Source organism: Carettochelys insculpta, chromosome 18, assembly GCF_033958435.1.
Source record: "Carettochelys insculpta isolate YL-2023 chromosome 18, ASM3395843v1, whole genome shotgun sequence".
In the NCBI taxonomy this organism is placed as follows: domain Eukaryota; kingdom Metazoa; phylum Chordata; order Testudines; family Carettochelyidae; genus Carettochelys; species Carettochelys insculpta.
The window spans coordinates 10,315,041-10,341,996 of NC_134154.1; the positions used below are offsets into that span (position 1 = coordinate 10,315,041).

A 26,956-nucleotide genomic window follows, 5' to 3' on the forward strand; every position below is an offset into this window, starting at 1 on the left:
ATCTGGGAACCTTTAGGTGAAAACCAAGGCATTATTGGGGTGATCCAAAGCCTAGTGAAGTCCATGGGAAACTTCCCCCTTACTATAATACACTTTGAATCAGGTCTCTGAAATGTAATCTATTATTACTACTTCTACTACATTCTTCTGAATGTGTAACTCATTTGGTTTTCCCTCTGATATGCAGAGTCACTGCGCCTACCAGCTCTTTAAAAGGCAGCCTATAGTGCTGCAAAAACCATTTTTACTGTGGGTGGAAAGGCCAATATTCAAAGGGGTGGTCTTCTTGCCAGTCATTCACCAAACTGCTTCCCCCTTACTTTTTGGGTATCTCCTCTCCTCTGGATACACCTTGTTCTTTAGTCTGGAGGGTACCACTCTTATACCACTCAGAAGAATAGCATTTATTCCTTGGAAAAGCTTTTTTTTAAATGCAACAAATAACACTACATGTCAGCTCACCCTCCTTCCCCAAAAAAATCAGCCATCTAAGTCTCTCTTGAGAAGATACAGATCCCTTTTAAATGCTCTTTTTTTGAGCCCCCACATCACCATAACTCTTTAGGGTTGCCTGGTAGCTAGAAACTGTATGATTTGCAGATCTCTAGTCCCCTTTCTAGTTTGATGACAAATATTGAAATGGCACTCATAAATGCCCTGGGTAGGGTATATGAATGCTGGTGCCCTCGAACGGACAAAACGTTATAATGACTTGATCATGATGTCCTAATACTGACTTAAGTGGTAGAAGACTACACTTCAGCAGCTGAAGATCCTATATATGCTCTCCTACAGCACAAAATTCTAGGTAACAATCTTTGATGGCTGTGTATCTGTTCCCATCTATAAGAGATCTTTTGGAGCCAACTGGGTCTACACTTGCCCCCAGCTTTGAAGGGGGAATGTTAATCAGGGCGATGGGAGATTACTGATGAAGTGCTGTGGTGAATACGCAGCACTTCATGAGGCTAATTCTCCCCCACGGCAACTTCAAAGTGTCAAACTTGCAGGCACTTCGAAGTGCCCGTGTTTACATGGCATGCCAGCACTTTGAAGCTTGACACTTCGAAGTTGCCATGGGGGAGAATTTGCTTAATGAATTGCTGCATATTCATTGCAGCACTTCATTAGTAACCTTCCATCACCCTGATGTCAAAACCTCAGGACAGTAAATCATGTCAGTCGTTTTGGGGTACCCATGTTATGATGTAACAAGGATCAATAACATGATAATAGCTCCACAGTTCCTAGTCTAACACATGCAAAGAGACACCATCTCATGTAAAGGACGCTACCATTCACTTCAGACTCCACTTCAAAATTGTTTCTCTTATTCTTAAATTAATGCCCGCCTCCCCCCGCCTATTGCAAAGACTTATTTCCAGTTTATGTCCTGGAGACCTGGGAGCCTTCCCCTTTTCTAGCACTTGACTTTTTTCTCTCCTTCTCCAGAAACTCATTATTGCTAGTACAGGAATTTTCTCCTATGTACATCTGCTGCTATCTGGAAACTTCTTGACTATTTTTCCCGTTATTAGCTCCACATTTAATTCCAAACCTTCACCAGCAACCCCTTATTTTCTCCTTTGCTACTGCTGCTTCTCTCCTCCTCTTCTCTTTTTCATTATTGAGTACTATAATTTTGTCTAACTGCTTGAAACAGTAAAATTCCAACCATGACACCGGAGACCTGTACAGCACTTCCGGTGGGCACAAGGCTCTCTTCAGAGGTTTCTAAAAAGTAAAATCCTGACAAATCTTAGTTTAATTCTCTAAAAGCTATTTGTAAATTAAAAATACTCCGATAGGATAAAGGCAGATATGCATTTTCTCTCTGTCTGGCTACGTCTACACCACAGCCATGTTTCAAAAGAAGTCCTTCTGGAAGATCTCTTCCGAAATAACTTATTTTGAAAGAGTGCATCCACACGCACATCAAAAGAGTGATCTGTTTTTTCAAAAGTAAGCGTCCAAACAGCCCCCTGCTCTTTTGAAAGAATGGGCCAGGGACTGAAAAATCAGGTGCCATGAGGACTGCTCTTTCAAAAAAAAGGGCCCATGGAGCATCTACACACATTTTCTTTCAAAAAAGGCTTTTGAAATGCACTCTTCCCGAAACAGGAGCGGAAGGGTGCTTTTGAAAGGAGCGCCATGCTCTTCTGCTTTAATTTCGAAAGAACACTTCTGTGTGTACACATCCCACTGGATGGAAGGAAATAGTAAGAGAGGCATCAGACACCCATGGGCACTGAGCCCACAGTTATTGATGATGATGATGATGATGATGACCCCACTGGATATTTTGAAAGAGCCCCTTCTTTCGAAAAATATTCAAAAAAACTTGCTAATATAGACACAGCCCGTGAGTCAGACTATTATCCAAATACATATGGTCAAAGAGGAAATAAATTACAAACATGGTAGAGTTGTCCCTCACTTTTTAAGTTTAATTTGAAGAATAATATTGATATAGCTCACTTTATAAATTGATACCATTATGTTTTTCAGGTGCACTCCTTACTCAGGCAAAGCATCACCTCAAGAATATTCAGTTATCACAGTCACATTTGACAAAATTGAAGACATTTAAAGTCTAAGCAAATAGCAACAGCTCTAGAGCCTGTCACAATGCAGGCAGCAGCTATGCAAGCATCCCCCACAGAGCTGGCTTCATTAGGGTATGTAATTCACTCATGACTTGCCAGCAGTATCCCTGACTTTTCTCCGAGAAGCATTATCACTTCATGAAAGCATCTTCATCCTGTTTTGTACAATGGACTGACATTCAAGCCCTCTGTACTATTTGTACTATAGCTTGGTAATTTGTCACTGGACACTGAAGCATTTCTATTCTTGAGAGTTTGCAGCCCAGATCCTGAATTACTTACTGGCAGGACTGTATAGTGGGCTGCTAAAATTGCAGCTTCTGGGGCCTGACCTTATAAAACGAGAGGTCTGCGGAACAGTGACGCAAAATAGAGTCAAGGATATGCATGGGAGTGAACATCTGTGCTCAAAATCACAACAGATGGGTCATGGCCAGTTACTCCCTGAATCCTTTTAGAAACTGGATTTCTCCAGAGTGTTTGCTGTGGCAACCCATCCCTCAAAGAGAGAGATGTTAAACCTATTCTTTGAAAAACAGAAGTAACGAAGAAATATGAGGTAGATCTATCAAGCATGCATCTCTAGCTAATTCTTCTAGATCTAGAATGACAGAATGACAGATAAAATTATAATAGACTAGGTGAAGAGCCATCAAAAGGCTGAGCCATTAAATACAAAACAGGAAAAAAAAAGGGAAAGTAACTGTACATGGAAGGAGGTACTGTTTTCTGCCATAAACAGGTGATTTGTGAAATTATATATATATTAGGAGTTCAGCTGGTGGGATCCAAGGCAAGGCTGGTGTTTGCTAAAAGGACGTTCAAAACAAAGGTTTTGGACCTATGTTATGGCTGCACGCAGTCAGGGAGTGAATTACATGCCAGGAGGCTGTGAGTGACTCAAGGGAGTGCTCCAATAGCAAAGCATCATAAGGCATCTAAGGTGAAGGGCACTATATTGGTCTGGATTGCACCCCAAAAGGTCACAAACCCTCTGGTGAAGGAACTGCATGACTTCCGCATTCTGCCCTGTCTCCTCCCAAGATAAAACCCTCCAAGCTAATGGGAAGAAATAAGACCTGACCATAAACAGAGTCTATGCCCCAACCACGCCCCTCCCTCCCACAGCATTTGTAGAATAGCATTCAGTGTCACTTCTCATTATACCTCCTCCAGACCATTAATTTTAAGGAAACATATGGTCTAGCAATAGTACAGAATATCTTTTCTGTAACAGGTTCAAGCTAGGATTCCGCACAGAAGTATCTTTCATACAAATTGTTTTCAAGGAAGCTCAGCAGCTAGGAAATCTTTCTTCTGAGTTGTGATTCAGAAGAAATTTCCAGCCAAATTGCCAAGAACAAAAACTGAGTAAAGCATAGATGTGTGATGAACACCCACCCCCCACGCCAGGTTACCCTCACTTAAAAAAAAAAAAAAAGTCCCACTGATTTTCATATCAGTGATGGGAGAACAAGCGGTCTGGTGGCACCTTAGAGACTAACAAATTTGTTAGCTGACGAGCTTCCATGGGTAAAACCCACTTTGGTTTTATCCAAAGGTAATACATCATAATACCTTTGTTAGTTTCTAAGGTGCCACTGGACTGCTTGTTTTTAAAATTAGGGATTAACATGGCTACCCCACTGAGACTTTTTATCAGTGATAAAGATACTATGGAGAAGGCATAAGTCTTTTAGCTACTAGGCATCTAGAGTTGCTTATAGATGACCATGATTAATATATCTGCGCCTCAACAACACTAGGGCTCAGTGTTATTGTCACTGGCAGCAATGGTGCACAAAGGAAAAAGCATAGTGTTGATACAACCTAACCATAATTTTGGGGAAATTTAATACAGAAGTCTCTCTAAAAGTTATTTTCCCTTCTAAACATTTTGTGGCACTTGCTACTTTTTGAAGAAACCACAGAAGGTACCATTCTCTGAATCAGAAATGCAAGAAGTCTTATTGCAGCCCCTAGGGTGTGCCTACACTAGGAATTAACTTTGAAGTTAATCTCAAAAGTTAGGCACTACTTTGAAGTAGCCAGCAGAGAGTCTACACACATTTTTCCCTTACTTCAAAGTAGGGAGCCCAACTTCGAAGTCCTTACTCCATTCCTGGGAATGAAGCAGTGCCCTTCTTCAAAGTTTAGCTTCAAAGTAGGGTGTGTGTAGACGATCAACTTTGAAGTTGCTTACTTCAAAGTTGTACTTCAAAGTAAGCAACATTGAAGTTATTTTTGTAGTGTAGGTGCAGCCTAGGGTTTAAGACTAGGCAGGCCTTCATATGAGGATGGGTTATGCTATAAAGGGAAAATATTTTTAGAAGGCTCATTAAAACATTTATTATTTGATGAATATTCTCCAAAATCTGGCCAATGGAGTTGTTCAGTATAGACTTCTGAACCTATTTCAATCTTCATTTTTCCTTTGTAGCTTTGTTTTATTACCTGAACTAGCTCATTCTTACTCTCCCCACTCTCCCACTCCATGTAAGTGGCTATACTGCAAGGATTTCATGCTTATTTCCACTTTGCATGATGGCAGAACGATCTACGAGTCTATTTGTCTCAAAAGATTTTATGCAGATCCCCTCGTGAAACAGCTTGTCAACACTGAGCAATACTGCACTAAAGAGGAAAAGTAATGTGGTGAAGAAAATGTTTTTGAGTTCTACTTTGATCTTTCAGAATTTCATCTGTTCTATTGTGGCTATCCACAAGTCACTCTGATTCAACAATATCTTACCGTATAGCGCCTGCCAATTTGTGGATAATGCTTTGTATCCACAGGTATCCACATTCAAGGATGTCAATGCAGATATCCATGACATTTTTGTGACTATGAATGTGGGATACAAATTTTGTATCTACAGCCCTGCAAATTTGTAGATATCTGCTTTGTAATCCACAGCTATCTGGCTCCGTGGATGTCAATGTGGCTAGCTGCAGCTCATTTTTCCAGCTGAAGATACAAATTTTGTATCTGTGCAGAGCTCTGCTAACGTAAGCATATGAAAAAAATTGCATCAAGTGAGGCCGTGTAGCCAGAGAATTGGAAATGAATTTGCTCCTTTTTGTTCTAGGTGCTGCCTATTTTTGTTTTATGAAAGCTAAATTTTAACTATTGATAGTAAACAACTCTTCCTATTGTGATAGGAAGTCTCAGTTCTTAAATTGATATTTGGGTTATGGTTGAAGAAAAGAACAGTGCATGAAAGGAGATAATTAATTTTGACATTAATAATTATTTTTAAAAAGAGCCATTATTTCAATAGGTCCTCCTAACAATTCTGTAATTAACATTCAGATCTTCTAGCAACCCTGAATCTGAATGGATCAGCTTAAGATATATCACCTAACAGTTGGACTACTATTTCTAATTACTATATACTGGTAAGCCTTGATTATGTAATGAAACTCAGACTGCAAGGCCTGGGCTGTGATTGATCACACTCATTCACTAAGAAAATGAATGCAGACAATTTCATGAGAATGTGGGAGGGAAACTTAATTGTACTTTTAACCCATTATATGCATGGAATAAAACAGGGATGGTCAAATACAGACCACAGCCTTGCAAGCGAGCCTGAATTCATCCTTATATTACATGTAAGGGTGGGCAGTCAAAAGGTACGCTCCCTGAATGCTCTGTTCGACCCTGACCATCATCTCAAAAATGAGGCAAATGCAAGATGATCCATTATGTGCATGTTGTTGGACCCTCATGATTTTGGCAAATTTCCAGCACGGGCCTTGGTTCACTCGTCTGGGTTGATGGGTATGTATATCTTTTCACTTGCTAGGTTAGGAAGAAAGTACTGATCTCGTATATACTAAAGTGCTTGCCTTAGCTGTTGCTGTCTGTTCAGCTCTACTCACCATTTCATATTACAAACTAAACATTTTCAGTTATATTTGACCTGCAGTGAAGCTATTATCTCTCTGTGTGTGTGTGTGTGTGTGTGTATTATTATACAAATATGATAGTGTAAAAAAGTTATTTGTCTCCTTATTTTAGGAAAGATATTATGAACATCAATATGGATAAATGCCAGAAGATCAGATGCTGATTTGTCAGTCTGCTCACACATTTCACCGTCCATCTGTTTTCTTTAGATGAGAAATTCACTTCAGAGACACTACAGTAGCTGATGTTTATTTTGATATTTCTGGCGAGTTTCAATATTTTTCATCTTCCACTATATCCCAACATTGCCTTTAATTGCTTCTTGTCAGCAGATTTTCAAGTTATATCTCCAGGCTGTTCTCTCCCAGCTTCTTTAGTTGACAACACTCCAGCCATGATATGCTGCAAAAAGAGGTATCAAAATGGGAAAGAATTTGATGAAATTCAAAATAAAAAAAAAAAAAAAAGCCAGGTGGAGGTGTTATAGCAAATGGCCAATGGATGACTGAATAGTTTAAAAATCATCACAGAAAGATGACAAGAGTATCCACCAAGAAATAATTGCATTTTATATACATCCCCAACAAAAGTACTCAACAATTCTGCAAAGCTGAACAAATTTCAGGCCAAATAATTAATCTGTTCAGATTCTATTATATGCCTTTACTCTCAGGGAGAAAAAGTTGACAAAGAACCCCAAAAGGTGTTATAAAATACAAACAAAACAAAAACAACAAAAGGTATGTTGTCACAAGAATTGTCCCCACAGCAAAACAAACCAGTCATGCAGCACTTTAAAGACTAACAGAATAATTTATTAGGTGATGAGCTTTTGTGGGACAGACCCACTTCATCAGATCATAGCCTTACCAGAACAGACTCAATACATAACGCACAGAGGTCCAAAAATTGCTTTCAGGGCGAGAACTCTGTGCTGGTAAGGCTATGATCTGAAGAAGTGGGTCTGTCCCACAAAAGCTCATAACCTAGTAATTTATAGTTAGTCTTTAAAATGTTACCTGACTGCTTTTTTGTTTTGATAGAATACAGACTAACATGGCTCTCTCTCTGTCGCTGTAGCACTTACTCTCACCAAGCCTGGGGGAGAAAGAAGTTTCCTTAGGGATTATTGAAGATGCTCCAGGATACCAATAAACACAAGCCCTGACTCAGCAAGTATGCAAGGATGCATTTGACTAAATATGCAAATAACTTCACTGACTTGTATTGTACTATCCATATGGTGAAGGTTAGTCACGTGCCTTGCAGAATTAAAGTTTAATACTTCCATCTCCATTACAGAGGTGCAGGTCAGAACATAGCACAACTCCATCCTAACCAGGAGTGAGATGTATTATTGTCCAGCCTCAGGATTTAGCTGAAACCACATCACACACATGGGGCAGGGATTATACTCCTTGCACTGTTCAGTTTATCTCCCTTGAACATAGGTGAAGCCCTCAGGCTCTCAAGAACTCTCCAGCGCACACCCAGCAATGGAGTGAGAAATAGTACAGTCCTGAAGCAGATCAGTAAAACAAATATTTTTAAAAAATATTGAAAGGAAATGCCTTTCCAGAAGGTCTTACCCAGAAACGCTAGGAGAATCAGTGCAGTCAGAGCATCTATGCCCGTGAATCATCACCATCTCCAACGCTTTTTCCTCCAGACATCACAACACAACCAATACATAAGCTCAAACAGCACAGGGCTCATTTAGAAGAGATCCAGCCTATAACAGATTAGCATCTAGCGCAGACAGCTTTCTAGCTACCCAGCTATGACGCCCACCACAGTAACACCCAAGCACTATCTGATCATCGATGAATTTATCCTGACACTACCCCTGTGAAATAGGGCAGTTTTGCAATTCTCATTTTACAGAAAGAGAATTAAGGCACAAAAGGATTTGCCCCTGATTACACGAAGAAACTGACAGAACCAGGATGTGAATGTCATGTTTCCTACATTCTGGTCCTATGTATAAACCACAAGGGTGTGAAGAATTTGGATGCAGGGGAGGGACAAAAGAAAGAGAGGACTACTTAGCAGCATTAGTAAAAGCCCTTCCTTTCCACAGCTGAAGGTGGGCAAGTCCAAAGGAGGTAAGGAAATAAATATCGGGATGGAGGAATAGAGAGAAAGCTGTGGGAGAACTAAAAGCCACAGTACAACTATAGTGGAAGGGAAAGTGGATATAGGGACAATTATATTAGAGGAGAAGAATACAGAATTAAAATGGCAAAAGGAAGGGACTTCAACCAATAGCTGTGTCTAAACTAGAAAGTTTTGTTGACAGAAGAGGCCTTCTGTTGACAAAACTAGGGAGTGTCCACACTGCAAATGCATTCTGTCTAGAATCTGTCGACAGAACACCTGTTTCCTGGCAGAGTTACATCTTGAAAGTTTGAGGCATAGCACTTCTGTAGACAGATTCTGCAGACAGAAAATTAGTGTAGCTGCTCGGGGGGGGGGGGGGGGGGCCCTCTGTTTGACAGAGTGGTTTCCAATTCACCTGGCAGCCCTGTTTGCAGAACTTCTGGTTAGCTCTTCTGTTGACAGAAGGCTGGGCAGTTTGGCCTCTCTCTGTCAACAGTGACTTCTGTAGACAGAACTTTGTAGTGTAGACCCAGCTAAATGACAAAATAGCTTGATATTTGTGAAAAATAAAAAATGAACTACATAATCATTCATCTTTTCTGGTTTGTTAAACATGCCTCTGCAAAAGCAGCTAACAAATCTGGGTGCAGCTTAATATTTTATAATTGAAGGTGTATATCTGTTAGAGAAGGAAGGGACCTTGGTGGGTCATCTAGTCTAGTCCCCTGCCCTCTTGGCAAGAGCAAGTACCATCCCTGACATCTATTTGCCCCACTCCCTAAATGGCCTCTTTGAGGACGGAAATCACAACCCCATGTTTAGCAGGCCAATGCTCAAACCACTGAGCTATCCCTCCCCCAGGGAGGCAACTTGTAAACTTTTTTAAATGAGATATTTAAAACATCTCCTAGAACATACTCCCTTTTACCCACTGCTGTGTGCACATATGTTGACTATTTACATTATAAACTCTTAAGGGTCATGTCTGGCACATTCTAGCAACAATGTATATTTTGTTACATTATGTATAAATTCCAATCTCTCCTCCTGCCCCTCCTTTCCTGACTATAGCTTGGCAACTGTCTTATTTTGAGGGCAACTCCACTTTTCTTTCAGCTCCAAGACTATGAATCTTTTGTCCCCCCGATGAAAAGGCACACTTAGTGAAAGGAAAAACCGCAGAATTTCCTCTTGTGGAAGTTGGGGGTGGGAGAGGGGAGGACAAAAGTCGCAAGGGAGAGGAAAAAAAGCTGAGGCTGCAGTATCTCTTTCTTCCAAAAGTACACTCACTCCATTTCTTGCCTGAGTAACTACATGATCATCTCTCATTTACCTCCTGTGCCCTGCCTCACTCCCAAGAAAGCGAAGGATTATGTGGACAAGGAAACCCTTTGAGAGCACAAAAGGGAGAAATTACCTGGCCGACAACCATAAAGAAGATACCACCCATAGTTTCGCATGAAGCCCAAATATTTCTTCCAGCACTGCTAAAATACTGCATGTAAGTACAGTGAGCTGAGACCTAAAAGAGATTCCAGTACTCAATGCTTTTAACCTCTCTCCAGTATCTCTGCCGCACTCGGATTTGTATGCACCATTTATAAAAGTCAGGGAGGCTTTCATCTCCTATTTGTAGGAGATCCATGCTAAGAGACAAACCAGCAGCTAGAATGATAATAGGTAATTGAGTTCTAAGCACCATTCCTATTCCTCTAAGAACTGGCTCCTCATTTCTGCTGAGAACTTCCTGCAATAAGACCTTCGAGTGCCTCTTTCCTGGGACACTAACTGAAAGAAGTATTTAAACCCTTATCCCATAGAGAGACTTCCACAATCCACATTACTCTCCCAAAATGCAAGTAATAATATCACCATGGTTACAGACTCTTTGGCCCTAAACTATATTCCTGCTGGTTTAAAGCTGCAGAATGCTGCAGAATTTGATCACCTTATTCCTAAAGAGCTGCCCCGTCACAGAACCTAGCCAACCTGTGATGTTCACTGCTAGACTAAAACACTGTGACAAAATTTTGATTTTGATATTTTGAAAACAAAGTCTGGATTTTATTACCAGCAATTAAAGCTATGTTGGTTAATTGAGGACATGCCAAAACCCAAGAGTCAGGGTCTGAAGTGATCATCACAGGGTCAGGTAGAAATACTGCCTGCCTTTCTTAATCACACCCTCAAAAGCATCTGCTATCACTGCACAGCAATCCCAAGAGGCCCACGCATTGGAAATCCTAGCTTTTCTATACAGAAGTATGTGCTGTCATTCAGCAGGAAATGACTGGTACAGTTACATGATTTGCTAAAGCAACTCTTTCAGAACTATAGTTCCTTAAGAAAGACAGCACATTGCAGCAGCTTTTGGGAGAGGACAGGATGGAATTTATGAAGGAAACATCCTCTACTAAAGAATCACCCTTTTCTGGAAAAAATCCCAGGCAATATGCTTTGTTTTCAACATCTGGTAACAATACTCTCGTCCTGGAAATAAAAAGCAAGAAGTCTTCACACACAATAAGCACCTTTATTGAGCATTTCGCCATTCAGCAGAGATTTCATTTGTCATCTTAAATTGCTGATTTAGAATCCAGTTTAATTTTTCATTAAAAAAGAAAGACTTCAATTTGGCTTTCATAAAAATGTATTGAATCTGTGTGATGTACAATTATGTTTCTATTTAAAAACTCAGGGCTGTGGTCAGTAATCACCACCTGTGATGCCGCTGTCATGCAAAATTTCAAAGCCAAAAGTATTCTCTTTCTGATCGAATTATCCATGTGAAAAGAAGCAGCAAAAGTCAGTTTTCTGTTGCAGGCTTAACAGGTGGCAAAATATTTTCTATTTCCTAGTTTTAAATATGGGTGAACACTTTATAAAAGCTATTAGGCAGCAAAATACTTTACCTTTCTAACACTTACAAACTGAAATTTTAGACATAAGCTAAATTTCAGAGCATGTTGTTCGCACACAGTCTAAATTCAGTGTCTTCAACAGAGCAAAAGTTTCTTCTACACATTCTTTATGTACACACAAAGTCGCAGACAATGATCCTGCACTGACCATCATGCAGGCAAATTTCTGTGGCCAATGATTTCAGTCAGCCTTAGTCTGTGCAGTTCTCAGTGCAAGAACGGGGCTTTCGAACCTGCATATTGGCTGCCCTATCTTACTTAGCGCAGCTTTTGTTCAATGTTCAAGAAGAGTTTTATAGGTATAATTTATTACAAACCAAGGGACAGATTTAATTTTTAAAAAACAGAGATGCTCATTGTCAAATGTATATCCCTAAGAGAAAAAAAATGTGAATATTTGTAATCACATTTAAAGAGAAATCTTCCCACGTGGGAGCCTTACTTGACAAAGATTTTGCAACTTCATTCTGAAATTTAAACACAAGCTACCACCCAAGACAAACATTGCCTAGTCTACACTGTAACCAGAGATGTTCTGCTGTAAAACATGGAGCTACTCTGTAACACTTAATCAGAATAGTTGGTTTAACTGGCACTCAAGGGTAAGCTTATGGAATCATTTCCAAAAAGCTGAAGCCAACATGAGAGAATGAATTTCTCAAGCTATTGAACAGAAAGATGAAATGGTATTTTAGGCACAGGAGCTAGAAGAATAGTTAGTGAAATTAAACTTTCAGCAGCATGGGAAGGCACACATTTCTAGGAAAGAAAATAACTCAGCTTTTCAGTTAATTCCTCTTTTTGTAAAACAAAGCTGTTTTAGTCAGCAAGAATGTCATCACTGTATTACAAAACACAGCACTGCTCTCTTCATGTAGATAACATTTCAGCTTTTAGCAACAGTGCAAAGCATTTTCTATGAAAGCGGAGAAAGGAGTTCATCTTGCAGCAGATTTTAGTTTATGCTTAACTTCAACCCTTATTCCCACAAAAGAGCCCTAATGTGCAAAGCAATTCTTTAAAACAGGACCACAGAACTTAGCAGAGCAGGAAACCCCTCAACAATGAGGAAAAGAACAGCAGATGTCACCAGCTGGCGAAGGTGAAAGGGGTTGAGTAAAGAGATGAGGAATTAGGCCGTTGTGGAACTCCAATGTAAGTCCAAATTCTGATCTGAAATGTGCAATGATCAAATATTCTAAAAGCTGATGTAGATTTCTTACAGCAAGGATCTCCCCATAGGACATAAACAGCTTTTAGTATGGCTGAAAACATTTCACAAAATTCTATTAATTTCTTCTTAAATTAAATTATGTTAGAGAGGCATCTCTGTGAAACTAACAAATCCATTGATATTTCTGTTCTTATGCGAGTCCTATTTTCCTCTTGTTTTTCAATATACACAAACACATAAATGAACCATGGAGCTATAGTTCTTCTCCATTAGCTACAACTCCATGGAGAAAACAACTCAGCCTGCGAACCGATTACCAAAGGTCTTACTTTAGGAAAAGTTTAGTTAAGGGGTAAGCATCTACATGTGAAGGCAGATTTCAAATAATTTACCAACTGGTAGTGGAATTTTTCATCGTGTTTAAACTCAAGATAGACTAGAAATAAACAGCTTGGACCCAGACAGAAGCTTCTGTCAATAAGAATGGCATTCTGGAAGATCTATAGCAAGAAAACAAAATAACATCCCCTCCTCCACACCCCTATTTTTTCAGAAGATTACTAAAATAAGCTATCAAAGGTAGGTAGGACAAGCATTTAACTCTTCTTTCCCCCATGTGCATTCAGCTTTTTCAAGTTAATGATATCTGTTACTTCCTAAATAAATGCCTTAATATTAAGGGGAGACTGCTAATCACTCATGAATATCCTAGAAGTCAAGAAAAGAGCTAGTCATGGTATATATACATAAGGGCAGAAGATGTGTAGGTAATAACAGGCTTTTTTAAAATGGCAAATGGCAGATAAAACGACAATTAAAAAGGTAATGAAAAAATATATGGCAGAATACTCTTGTAACTGGTACTTGTGCATTTCCTGCTAGTGGCAGCCATGTTCTTTGCAATGTGTTATTTGTGACACTAGCAGGGCAGGGTGCAGCATAAACTAGATTTTGAATGGTTTCACGTCAGAAAAATAATTATTGGGAGCCTTAGAGAAGTAACATTGCCCCCCCATAGCAACAGATTTCAGATGGTTACATGATTTACTTTCCTACATAAACTTTATAGAACTAGAGGGCTGAAAATTCTCTCTCCGTCCTTCAGGTGCCAGAGGGAGTGTGTTCACACCAAGTCAGAAAAAGGGCTTTAAGTGTTTGAACAAGCCTATTAAAAAAAAAAAGAGTATAAATGTAGTTGATCATGAAAAGTACCCTATCAGACCTAGTCAACAAACTTTTCCATTTATCAGGATGACATGCGGTACAGGCACATGCATAAAATGCAAGCTCTCCATAGTGCCAATCAATCAATGTGCCATGACAATTTGGAGGGACCAGTTGCAGTGACCAGAGTTTTAATTTGCTGGCCTCACTGTTAAGAAGACTATTACTGTAAAGTGTAGTGGTGAATTCTGCAATATGGACACTTGCCCAGCAAGATGTCAATATACATTTCTAATTCATTTTAGAGAGGTACCAAATGAGGCAGATGTGGATCATTTGGTGTTACTTTCTCAAGACTGTAGAATTAAAATGATTTTTGTTCAACTGTGTTATTTACAAAGGCTTTTAGGTGGAAAGAAGTCCAGCAAGAGGAAAGGCCAGTTTGGATTTTGAAAAATAAAAATACTTAAAATATTTGTCATCTCCAGGAACTCAGAATTTGACAGCCAGAGAGCTGGAGTGCATGTAGCTACATGCAGAAGTTTAATTACTCATCAGTGGTGATAGGGCAGAAACAGACATCTCATAAGACTATGGCACAAACTCCCCCACTTCACCTTTCCCATCTGAAAAACATAAAATGTTTAAAATAGAAATACTAATACAAATCTCCATTTTAATAGAGATGCTGCTGTTCAAAGAGCCACCTACTCAGAAGGCTGGCGAAAAGCAGCACATAAAAAAGAACCACCACCACCACCAGAGGATATTTGAGCATGCAGAATCAGAATCTAAAAATCTGAAGTTATTTGTTTCTGTTTGCACTACAGGAGAGGTTGCAGGATTGGGGCCTTCAGGATCAGTATTTTGCTATAATTTTGACAATACTGAGGTAGGCCAGTTGACACTTCCCCTAAAGAAGAGGGGAATCAAAAAGAAGTTTTAACACTAGCATCATTGCATGTTACATTTGAGAACTAATCCAGCTGTTTGGAAATATCCAAGATTCTTTAGGAGAAAACAAATGCTAGGGGACCATCATTCAGAATTATTGTTTCAGCTGGTATGTTTACCTAAAGCTATTTTTAAATCCTTAAACAATTAGAATTGTCAGCCGTACGTACAGCACACCCTGTACTATTCTTTGCTAAATAGGGACAAAAAATAGTTATTTTCTTTGCCGGAGCTCTAAGGGTAAGGGCATTGAAACCACAAACTGAAAATTCCTATATGCAATGTCAAATCATAATGCTAACAAGTAGATATCCACAGTGAGGGCATTGACCTCAAACCAGATGTAGTACGGTGTACTGTCCAATGCATACCTCTGTATACATCAAGGAGTGTTTTAAAATCTTGTGTGGCACTCAAGATTCTGCAATTTTAATGACAGCTAAGTGATGCACAAAGAACGAAATGGGTATTGCTCAAGATTTAAAACAAAAACAAAAAAGTCCCAGCAAAATAAAACATCCAAGATCTTACACTGAAGGAAAGCATTTCTGAGAAGTCTTTAAAGTTGCCGAACTTTTCTTTCGGTGCTTGTAATATTGACATCCAGTGTGTCTACTTTTTTGGTTAGCCGGTCGAGAACGTCATCCTGCTCCTCAATTTCTGTCTGCAGACCCAGAGCCAGGTTCTTCAGACGGCTCAGCCCATGGGACATTTCATCTGCCAAAGAAGAGAGATAGCATGAGAGCTCAAACAGTGGGAATAACAAGAGATAGGTGGCATTTGAACAGGCATTGCTAAAATCCCACCGAATCCCACCAAACCCTTAAACAAAAATGTCAGTTCAAGTTGTGTAACTATTCCCCTACAGTATTTGCAACACAAATGTTACAACACTAATAGTGCATTAGTATTAAATAAGCGACTAATCTCTTTTGTTGCTCCAAGTGAGTATGTTGTAAACTACAAGACAAATGATGAAAACTGTGTTTTGATCTGATAGATTAAAGGTATTTGTCATGCATAAAATATATTTTAAACTTTCTTCCTTTGCTTTAAAGCTGGATCTATTTTTTGCATGCCTCTGTATATCTGACACCTTAATTTAAGCAGTCACAACGCTTTGTTCTTTAAAATTGATATTTATTGTCAAGAAAGATCAAAATACATAGGGGTAAAAATGGTTAACTCTATAAAGGCCCAATCTTTGCAACACACATACGTTCTGTATGCAGATTTTTAGAGCGCTTCCTCCCATGAAATACAAGCATGTTAAATGTGGATGAACATGCTTACTGGTCGCAATATCCTAGAATGTGTTCTTTGAGGTATTTAGCTGCAGAAAAGAAGTTTATTGCTCAACCAGCTGGCACAAATGTTTTGGGAGCTAACAAGTTTAGAGTGGGCTGGGAATACAACAGTTGTTATAGCTATCCTAATGCCTATAGCGCAGCATCCTGATTCTTCATATGTTTGTTTTCTTCCATATTACTCTTTCTAGGTCACACAACTCCAGAGGCATTTGAAAAAGAACAAAACAAAATTAGGCTGCATTTTCTTCAGAGCTACTAATATGTGCAAAAATATAAAAATCCATACGTTACAGATTTCTTCCCTTTCAATTTTTTTCTGGTTTTGCCAAATTTTAAAGCTCTTTAAAATAGCATTTTAAGCATTTGTTTATGAAGGCTTCAGAATCCAAACTGATACACTACAGGCTGAACCTCTCTAATCTGGAACACTCTCTTCCAACACCATCTGTAATCTGGCATGACTTTAGTTAGCTGGGCAACCACTTATCATGGGTATGGCCAAGTTTCCCACAATCCCATAAAGTCTGTTTACAACCACCAGTCCTGGCTCTCAATGATCTCATATTTTATTTAGCTGTAATTTACGCCTAAATGTCTTCTAAGGGCCCAGTAAGTAGTGGAAGTTTTGGTAATGGTACTAGAGCAGGGGTCTGCAACCTGTGGCTCCAGAGCCACACACAGCTCTTTAAAGTACTTCTTTGTGGCTCTGGATGCGGTAATTGCAATGTAAAAACAAACAAAACAACAACAAAAAACCCACTCCTGATTATTTTCAGTGAACAGCGAGGCTATGTCTACACTAGCCCCAAACTTCGAAATGGCTATGCAAATGGCCATTTTGAAGTTTACTAATGAAGCGCTGAAATACGTATTCAGTACCTCATTAGCATGCGGGCGGAGGCAGCACTTCGAAATTGACGCGGCTCGTTCAGATGGGGCTCCTATTCGAAAGGACCCCGCCTACTTCGAAGTCCCCTTATTCCCATCTGCTCATAGGAATAAGGGGACTTCGAAGTAGGCGGGGTCCTTTCGAAAAGGAGCCCTATCTGAACGAGCTGTGCGGCAGCGAGCCGCGTCAATTTCGAAGTGCCATGGCCGCCCACATGCTAATGAGGCGCTGAATACGTATTTCAGTGCTTCATTAGTAAACTTCGAAATGGCCATTTGCATGGCCATTTCAAAGTCTGACGCTAGTGTAGACACAGCCTGAATGTCTAAAAGCCCAAAAATGAACAACTCATCTCTAAATGGCAAATGATATATGATCTCGAAATGCTGGATAATTCCCCCTAGTGTCCTCCAGAGAGAGAGAGAGAAAAGTGTTGGAAGTGGAAGTCAGGAAGATCGTGGTACAAACACATGTGAAGTGTGAGGAAAAAGAATATGTCAAAAGGTGGTGAACACCCTGCAGTAAAAATATATCACATTACAAATCATTGTGTGTGCGCTGTTCTTAAAATGGGTTATAACAAGTATGGTTCAACAGCACTGATTAATGACTGTCTCATATTAACATTCACTGCAGCTCATGAATTATTAATTTTTTTTTTTTTTTTTAAACTGAACTCGAAAAAAGGCTCCTCTTGCTATTTTGGTTGCCAACCTTTGTACTAGAAAATATTGACCTCCCATAGTCCGGTAAATTCTCTTGTTCAGCACTGGTCAGGTTCCAACAGTGCCGCATTAGAGAGGTTCAATCTGTACTGACAATCATATACACTCAAAAGTATTGTGCAAAATAAATTGTACCTTCTAGACTACAGTATTCATATTTTTATATTTCTGTATTGATATTTTTATCAGTAATACCCAGCTAATGTGCTTTTTCAGCATGGCTAGATAATCCTGCTTGGTTCTGTTCCCTTCATTTGAGAGGATGCTGCATAGGAACATCTGCACAGTAACTGGTTAAACATACAGCAGATATTTTGATGTAGTCAAAGACAAGAGACTTAAGTTACACAAAGTGGCAAATGTTCACCTTTAAAAAGTTTTGGGATGACTGTGACACAGTTTTCTTTAAAATAATGAATTGCTCAGTAAGCAAACATTTTTGAAAAACTGTTTTCATCTTAGTGAAATCCAATATTGAAAAAAGCCATGGGAGCCCAGAGAACAGACGGTATTGACACCTCAGCAAGAATGCCCACTTGCAGAGGTTAGTTTCCATACAGATTTATATGACTGCAACAATCTCAGTCAGTTTCAATCTATAGCATGAGAACCATTTTAATTCAGATCTATTACTAACCTGTCCCATCCATCCTAACAGCCTGCCATATAATCCAAATCCATTTTGGACCAGAAGTAGACTTACTATTCATAACGTGTGAAACATCATGGCGCTTAATCACAAAGACTAGCCTGAAACATATAACAGATCTACAAGGCAGAAGCTTTTGAAATAGGAACTGCACGCACAGAGATGTTTTACAATCAAAGATCTGTGCGTCAACACAAAGTTTTAGAGGCACAGCTAGCTGGGAAAAGACTGCTCTGAATTCTCTTAAACTTTAAATCAGAAGCTAAGGATCTGGTTAAGTCTCATGGCTTCAATTTGTAACTCACCTAAGTTGCTGTCAATTTTCTGATGGTAAGTTCTGAGATGCTGATTCTTTGGATAAACTTCAGATTGGCCAGATGATTCTGAACTGGTTCCACTGCAATCATAGTCTGTTAACAACATTAGACATTTCAAAACCTTATTACACTTGCACACACACACAAAGGAATGGTTCAGTACTAGCAGGACTATTAAGATACACTTCCTGACTGACAACTGGCTTTCAGTCAACTGGTAACTAGTACATTCAATCTAACATCTCCATCAATTGGTCTGGCTTTATGATATGCAGAGACCGATATTTGTAAGCGGATTTCCTGTTTGTAAATTAAATTACTAACTTAAGTCCTGTGTGTTGCTTTCTATAGTTCTATTACTTAGCTGGGGGGGGGCGGGGTGGAAAATGGGCCAAATGCCAAGAAAACCCCTAATATCAGAAGGCAGCTGCTTGTGCCCTCTAGTGGCCATCATATATTGCCAATGGAGATCTATTCAGATCAGATGTTTAACATAAAAAAAAAAAAATCAATTTTTTTATTTGTTTTTTAATTAAATAGAAAGGCTTCTAGCCTTCTTGAGGTTGTAAATTAATGCTTTGCTATCTTCAAAGAGTGAAGCTCTCTGATCTGCTGGCAGACAAATAAACAATCTAGCACCAGAAGTGTCATTTCTGTACCCTATATAACAGGGTCAATGCTAAGTGGTAAAATTAACCACTTAAGAGCAAAACACCAAATTAATGAATAAATCACACAATTATACTCCTCTGTTAGTTGGCTACTCTAGATCAATAAGGTACACAGTGTGGTTTTATGTACAGATCGACTATTTAAAAATTTTTAGTATTTTCTAACCCTCACAAACATTACAGAAAGCTAATTATAAAATGGGCCCTTATTTAAAGGGGATGATGGCCATTCAATAGCAGAAAACATTAGCCAGTTTGCTTAGTACAAGAGCAAAAGACAAAACAGCAGCCTACACGCTCTTTTGTATGAATAAGACATGTGTCTTCTGGACCAGCGTTAGTTACACCTGTATTTAAGGTAGCCTGTTATGTTTGAAAGCTGGTTCAAATATGCTACTTCTGAACCATTTTTGACAGGCACAAGATATGGCTGTATTTGAAAACACTAGGCAGGTTCTTGTTCACTACTCAGGATGCACCTGCATGAGGAAGGAAAGGATCTCAATCTTGCAAGCTTCTACTTCTCTTTATTGTTAATGATTGCATATGATGGAAATCTTACCAGGAAGGCAAACTACACACAGCTGTAAGCTACGTAATGTACACTCAAAAGAGATTGTCACCATCAAATACATTAACAAACCTGAATTACGCAGCTTCCTTAAATTTGGATGACTCTCTTGGTACTTTGACTCTTGTTCTTTACTAACAGCCATGGCATCTTTTAATCTGGTGAAAGAAAAAAAAAATTAAGAGGAAATATTCTTTGTGACCTGTGGCATCCTTCAGTCTGCATAGACTATGGATCGCGCCCTTTAAAGTTTCAATTGAGGACTTCACTTACAGTGTCTATTGTGACTATGAAGACCCACATGAGAGACAGTCCTTGCTGCATCTCTTGCAGATGTAGTGGGTGTCTGGCAAGTCCTTATTGTGCTTTCTGTGCGCTCGCTTCTCCTCTGCTAGTTGTCTGATCTTCATCTCGCCCTTCTGAAGGCCCTTGTGTAACCCCTGCCTCCATCTGCTGTGGTCGTCTGCTAGTTCTTCCCAGTTGTCCAGCTCGATGTCTACCTCTCTGAGGTCTCTCTTGCAGACATCTTTGTAGCACAACTGGGGGCGTCCGGGAGGTCTTTTGCCAGAGGCTACCTCACCATACAGGATGTCTTTTGGAATCCTTCCATCATTCATCCTGTGGACGTGGCCAAGCCAGCAGAGTCGACGCTGCCTGAGGAGGGTGTGCATGGTTGGGATTCCAGCTTGCTCGAGGACGGCGGTGTTGGTCACTCTGTCCTTTCATGATATTCCAAGGATGCGCCCAAGGCAGCGCAAGTGGAAGACGTTCAAGCCTCTTTTCCTGGCAGGCATACAGGGTCCAAGTCTCGCTGCCATAAAGGAGGGTGCTGAGGATGCAGGCTCTGTAGACTTGCATTTTGGTGTGAGTGTACAGCTTGTTGTTATTCCACACTCTCTTGCTGAGTCTGGACAGAGTTGTGGCCGCTTTTCCGATCCTCCTATTTAGCTCAGTGTCCAATGACAGGGTGTCAGTGATGGTGGACCCGAGGTAAACGAACTCATGGACAACCTCTAACGTATAGTTGTCAATGCTGATTGATGGGGATTCAGCAACATCCTGACCGAGTACGTTTGTCTTCTTTAGGCTGATGGTAAGCCCAAAGTCCTTCCACGCTTTGGAGAACTGATCCAGCAGTTTTTGAAGCTGGTCTTCTGTGGGAGACACTACAGCAGCATCGTCTGCGAATAGCATTTCTCTGATGGGGACTTCCCGCACCTTAGACTTAGCTGTCAGCCTTGCAAGGTAAAACAGTTTCCCATCAGATCTTGTGTGCAGCAAGATGCCCTCTGTTGAAGATCCAAAGGCATGCTTCAGGAGGAGTGCGAAGAAGATCCTGAACAATGTCGGAGCAAGCACGCATCCTTGTTTGACGCCGCTCCTGATTCTGAAAGCATCCGATAATGCGCCATCATATTGGATGGTTCCTCTCATGTCTTCGTGGAACGACTGGATCATCTTCAGTAACCGTGGAGGACAGCCTATCTTGTGGAGCAGCTTGAACAGACCATCCCTGCTGACAAAGTCAAAGGCCTTGGTCAGGTTGATGAAGGCTATGTAGAGTGGCTTCCTCTGCTCCCTGCACTTCTCCTGCAGCTGCCTTAGAGAGAAGACCATGTCAATGGTAGACCTCTTTGCGCGGAATCCGCACTGCGATTCGGGGTTGAAGTTTGTATCTAGCGAATAGGATTAGGCCTTAATTTCCTTTATGAACAGCAAAATCCTTCTTGCTTAGAACTAGTAGCTTCTCTTCCAGGGCTTAGTCATACTCCCTCTTAGGTCAATAGCAAAACTGCGATAAATTTTGGGGGAACAGATTCAAGCCATAAAAATCTTTACCAGTAGAGTTACTCACCAAAGCATATAGCCAATGTAGCCAAATACCACAAACTCACTTACCCACCTACCCAAAACAATATACATGCAATGTTGCTGTGTTTTTTCACACTTTTCTGCACTGAAGAGGAATGTCATATGTTTCTGCCCCAAGAGTCAACTTCACTTTTTTTTTATTCAGAGATGTTAGTAAACTGGAAGAGAAGTTGCCCAACATCACATGAGATTTCACTGTGAGTTTTTCAGTGTGTTTGATTATGGCAGGGTCTGACTCAAGATTTTCCTTTTTTTTTTTTTTTTTTAAAGCTGCTAAGTAAAATTATAAGATTGTACAGCTACAGATCTCTGCACAGTCATAATGAAAAGGAACTTTCCAGATAATATGAAATTATTCTTAAAAAAGAAAACAAAGGAACTTTTCAGCAAAAGCACCAGGGAAGAAAACAGAGTCACCATCTTGCCCATTTACAATCTACATTTGAAAGAATCTGCTTTCTCATTGCAAGTTGTTGGAAAATTGGAACATTTCAGAACTAAAATAAAAATTGTTCAATTGTCAGATCAGCGATATTTAATAGTTTCCTGCTATCCTGTGATTCTGATTTTCTCTAGAGTTCATGAAAAACAGCAAACATACAGCACTTTTGTCTTAAAAAGTTTTATATTCAACTTTATCACCCTGTGAAATGTATCCGCATGCATCAATACAAACTGGCGGCTATACAAAGCCATGACCATGGCTTCAAAACATTCTTTCATTTGTCCACATTTTGAAATCAAGTTAGCAAGATTTTTTAATTTTCTGCCTTTAACAAATAATGATCACATTATTTTGCAAATGTTTTTGCAATATTTGATTGATACTCAATGGTCAAAAACTTTTCATATTTAGTGAGCAGAAAGGCATGTTGGTTTGATGAACATTTCAGAGAATTGTATTTATTAGAATACAGTGCCAAAGCACACACTAGGCCAGGGGATCACAATATACACAAAAATACTTGGTCCACCTTGACCTGAAAGGCTTACAAACTAAAGCCTTGACTCTACCATTTGGTCTGTGCTAATTCTAGTGCCCATGAAGATTCAAATGCAAAACTGGGGTTCAATTTCAGAGACAGCACAAAAAAGTAAAAGCCAGTAAAAGCACTGTTATACAGTGAGGCTAGTACACAGCATGGACAGAAGAGTGGTAGTATTCTTTCAACTAAAACATGTTAACTACTTCTAAATTGTGCAAGAAGTACATTTTAAGAAGGGATTGGAATGGAGAAGGAAATAGTGGCCTTGTAGACCATCTCATCTAACCCTTGCAAGTGCCAATCTACTGCAATGCCAATAGTGAAAACTGATGAATAAACCCCATATGCTCTTCCCCAGCCCACCCACACGACTTCTGCTGCTAACTCCAGCTGACCAGTACCACTCTTAAAAATTTCATTCTACTCACCTGCTGTTTGCTTGATACTCAGGGGCCCCATTCTGCTCAGGCTTGGATTCTGGAGGTTTCGATTTGAAGTAGTTTACAAGACCACCAAAGACACTCTTAATGCTATTTATGTGTCTCTGACTAATCTTTAAATCCTGGTCCATTTTATCCACCATTCGTTCAGTGCGCTTTAGTGCCTCACCCTGACGTACAAGTTCCTAAAGGGAAATTAGCAGAAAAAAAGTTAGTAGAGTCAATGGATAGATTACCACATTAATGGCTTTGCATTTCAGAATAAGATTTCAGGAGCTGCCTTTCCCCTTCTTGTCTGTACTGGGCTGTGTTTTATGGATATACAGAATTACTATACATCTCCCTAGCTAACAGTTCCTCTCTGTTTATCCTACACTCACTTGAAGTGTCACAACTTTAAAGATACGGCTCTTACTCAGGAAAGCCAGTTAGATGGAAACAGGAGGCCAGAAGAGAGTTTCCTTCCTGAAATATGAGTTAAGCCCTCCTAATGTGTATGTTTAGACTACTACACAAGTTATATTCACACACATCTCATGACAAGCTACTTCCAGTATTTTGTACTCTCAACATTTTTCCCCCCATCTCATATCCATAACACACATGGAAACGTTATCTAAAATTTCCACGTTGGCCACCCCGAACTAAACAGTATTTTATATCCCTAAATATCCATTAGGCCAGGGGTGAACTAACTTTTGATGCTGGCCTCTCTTTTTGTCCCTGAAATTAGCAGGGCCCCCACAATCTGTCTAACGTGATCCAGACTGATGGAAAATTTGGTTATGTTCATATGAAAAAAATTAATTTTGTCATGTGTTAGAAAATAAATACGTAGAATGTAAAAACTGTATCAGTATATAAGTGTGAATACAAATACATTAAAAACAGCAACATATTTCAACATTTTAATGAGATGGATGAGCCTGAGACCTGGCAGCTGACCATCCTGCACCTCCTTTAGGAAATTTCACCCCTTCCCCCAAAGGACCCCACTGCCCACTTTGCTCACTGTTGCATTAGACTATGCTGCCTCAAAACATATTTGATTATACATGCAGCAATTCCTAATAAAGGTGACAAACTGACATGTTCCACCTTTGAACCACTCTATCTAGACGTACAAATGTCTGTACACTTTACACTGGGGTTGTAAGCAGATCAAGATCAGGAATCAAACCAGCAGCTTGCTAAGCCCTGTGTCCCAAGGCCCAAAAGGGACTGCTTCTTCCTGCTCCTTGAAAATGGAGTAGCAGAATTAGTTTCACTTTCCTATCCCTGATTACAAGCTCAGCAGAAAAGTGGAAACAAGATTCCTTATCAATTTTATCTGGTTCTCAGCATTAGATACATGCAAACAAAAGTGAAAAGAATTTGATAATTACATTTCAGAGTGCTGGTAATTGTGAAAAAGGAGGAAAATAAATAAAAGAGAGAGGAAAAAAAGAAAGCCAAGATAGAGGAAAACAGACATGCCCCTTCCTCCCTGAGGAATTTCTAAGGCGTCTAGCTCTGCAGCATTCAAATCAAGAACTTCCAACTCCACGTCAAGGCAACTATACCCTTTATTAGCTCTACAGTTCTTTTCATTAAGAAATGCCAACTTTTTGCCACCTAGTGTGACCATGATCTAGAAATTTGCTAGTCACTATTTTTATCAGGTCCTAACACCTTTATCTGTCCTTGCTAAGGTATGTTACATTGCTCCATGAAAGTACAGAGGTGAAAAGAGATTACCAGCGCAGAATCTGTATTTGTGAGGCAAGTAATGCTGTTAGAATTATTTCAATTCCTGATTGACATTTTTGCTAGCAAAAGGTACTATTTTTATGTCATTAGACTGTACTATGGGATTCTGAAAGGATCCACTTACAGAAAAATATCAGTGTTATTTTATTATAGCAGTCTCTCCTGCACCCACTGATTCCAATAACATATGGTTTTAAAATTCTAAAGCTCAAATTTGGCATTCCAGTGGCTTATACATATGCAGACAGAATCCCTCTGCTTGCAGATGCATTTATTAAAAACAGAAATGCTGTCCATATTCTGTGCTAGGTTTTCCAAATTTTAGATGAGTAGTCTCTCAGTTTCTCACTTCATCTTATGGTTTCCACTCAAGCAACTAGTTCTGGACTATTCAGACTCTACCATTAACCCCAAAATCAGGCCTACAGCCCAAATTTCTTTCAGATTCTCAGTAACAGACCAAATTGTTTTGTTATAAAGGTTGGACTTCTCCTTCCACTATCAGAGAATTGTCATTATTTCTTCTCAAAGTATGCATATTGAAAAGCTCACTATCTAAATCAACGAAGGGTCCTGTGGCACCTTATAGACTAACAGAAAAGTTTAGAGCATGAGCTTTCGTGAGTTAACTCACTTCTTCTGAAGAAGTGAGTTAACTCACGAAAGCTCATGCTCTAAACTTTTCTGTTAGTCTATAAGGTGCTACAGGACCCTTCGTTGCTCTACAGATCCAGACTAACACGGCTACCCCTCTGATACTATCTAAATCAAGGTGGTCATGTTGTTATAGACAATTATATGATTTATGTATATGCATTCCCTCAGGATAGTATACATACATTACTACCATTTGAGTAAACATCCTCCCTCCACAGATGACTCAGCCCAGAAGACCAAATTCGGGAGCTGGAATGGTGTCATCACCACTTATTCACAAATATCTCTATCAGTGTAAGGGAAATCGTAGGACAGGAAGGGACCTGGGGAAGTCATTTAGTCCAGTCCCCTATTCTCATGGTAGGACTAAATATTACCTAGGCCATCTCTGACAGTTGTTTGTCTAACCTGCTCTTAAAAATTGCCAGTGATGGAGATTCCACAACCTCACTTAGCAACTCATTCCAGTGGTTAACCACCTGATTAACAGGATGAGTCTAAGAATATTGCACAATGTACTATACTAGTTGCAAGCCACAGTTTAAATGGGAAAAAGAAGGCCTATCAAATTTACAAATGGTAGAACAATCACTTAAGTTAAACAGCTGTGGTAACAAAATACCTATATAGGCTTTGCTAATTTTTAATTGGCATTTTTAGTGAAATACAGTTATACATCAGTCAATCAGACGCCATAAAAGAAAGCTTTACTGCAAGAACCTGGGTACGCTTCTCTCGTGACTTTAAAGAAGCTGCAACTTGGATTTTATTGAAAAACCCACAACACTAACAGCTTTGTTGCCAGTATCTCCTCCCTGCTCCCGACAACAATGAAACAACAGTTTCTACAGAGCACCAAGAGAAACTATAGATCTTTTATGAAACATTCCTATGAAAGTTTTCATTTTTAAACTCCCTTAAGGACAGGTTGTAAAAGTGGTCACCATGACAGCAGCCAAAATATTGGGAAGCACTTTCAGTTTAGATTTTTTTAAAGTAGTGAAATAGATTTTTGTCTTGGTTTCAGGTGTTGACATTTCATAAGATCAGCAGGTTAATAAGGACCTTTTTAGAAACATGGAGATATATGTCTTATAGAACTGGAAGGGACCTTGAGGGGTCATCAACTCCAGGCTCTCGCACTCACTGCAGGACCTACCATTATCCCTGACTTTTATTTTTTAATCTAACTTGCCCCAGACATTGGAAAGGTCCCCTCAGGGACTGAGCTCACAATCCTGGTTTACAAGCCCAATGCCTGAACCACTGAGCTATCTCTCCTTCAGTC

The 26,956-nt window shown here is 39.6% G+C and overlaps 1 protein-coding gene across 6 annotated transcripts in view; it reads right to left on the bottom strand.

Moving 5' to 3' along the window:
- Window positions 1–1,084: 1,084 nt before the first annotated feature.
- Window positions 1,085–26,956, bottom strand: part of SNAP29 (synaptosome associated protein 29) — a 28,152-nt gene continuing 2,280 nt past the window's right edge. For 5 of the 6 annotated variants that reach the window (XM_075012490.1, XM_075012486.1, XM_075012491.1 and 2 more), the window contains 5 exons: window positions 23,251–23,447; window positions 20,037–20,122; window positions 18,711–18,815; window positions 15,364–15,549; window positions 1,085–6,921 (listed from right to left, as the gene is read on the bottom strand). In XM_075012490.1, coding sequence (XP_074868591.1) covers window positions 15,392–15,549; window positions 18,711–18,815; window positions 20,037–20,122; window positions 23,251–23,447 — 546 coding nt within the window. In that variant the 3' untranslated portion in view covers window positions 1,085–6,921; window positions 15,364–15,391. Of the gene's footprint in view, window positions 6,922–11,138; window positions 15,550–18,710; window positions 18,816–20,036; window positions 20,123–23,250; window positions 23,448–26,956 lie in introns of those variants that run through there. The other variant, XM_075012487.1, reaches the window with a different exon arrangement.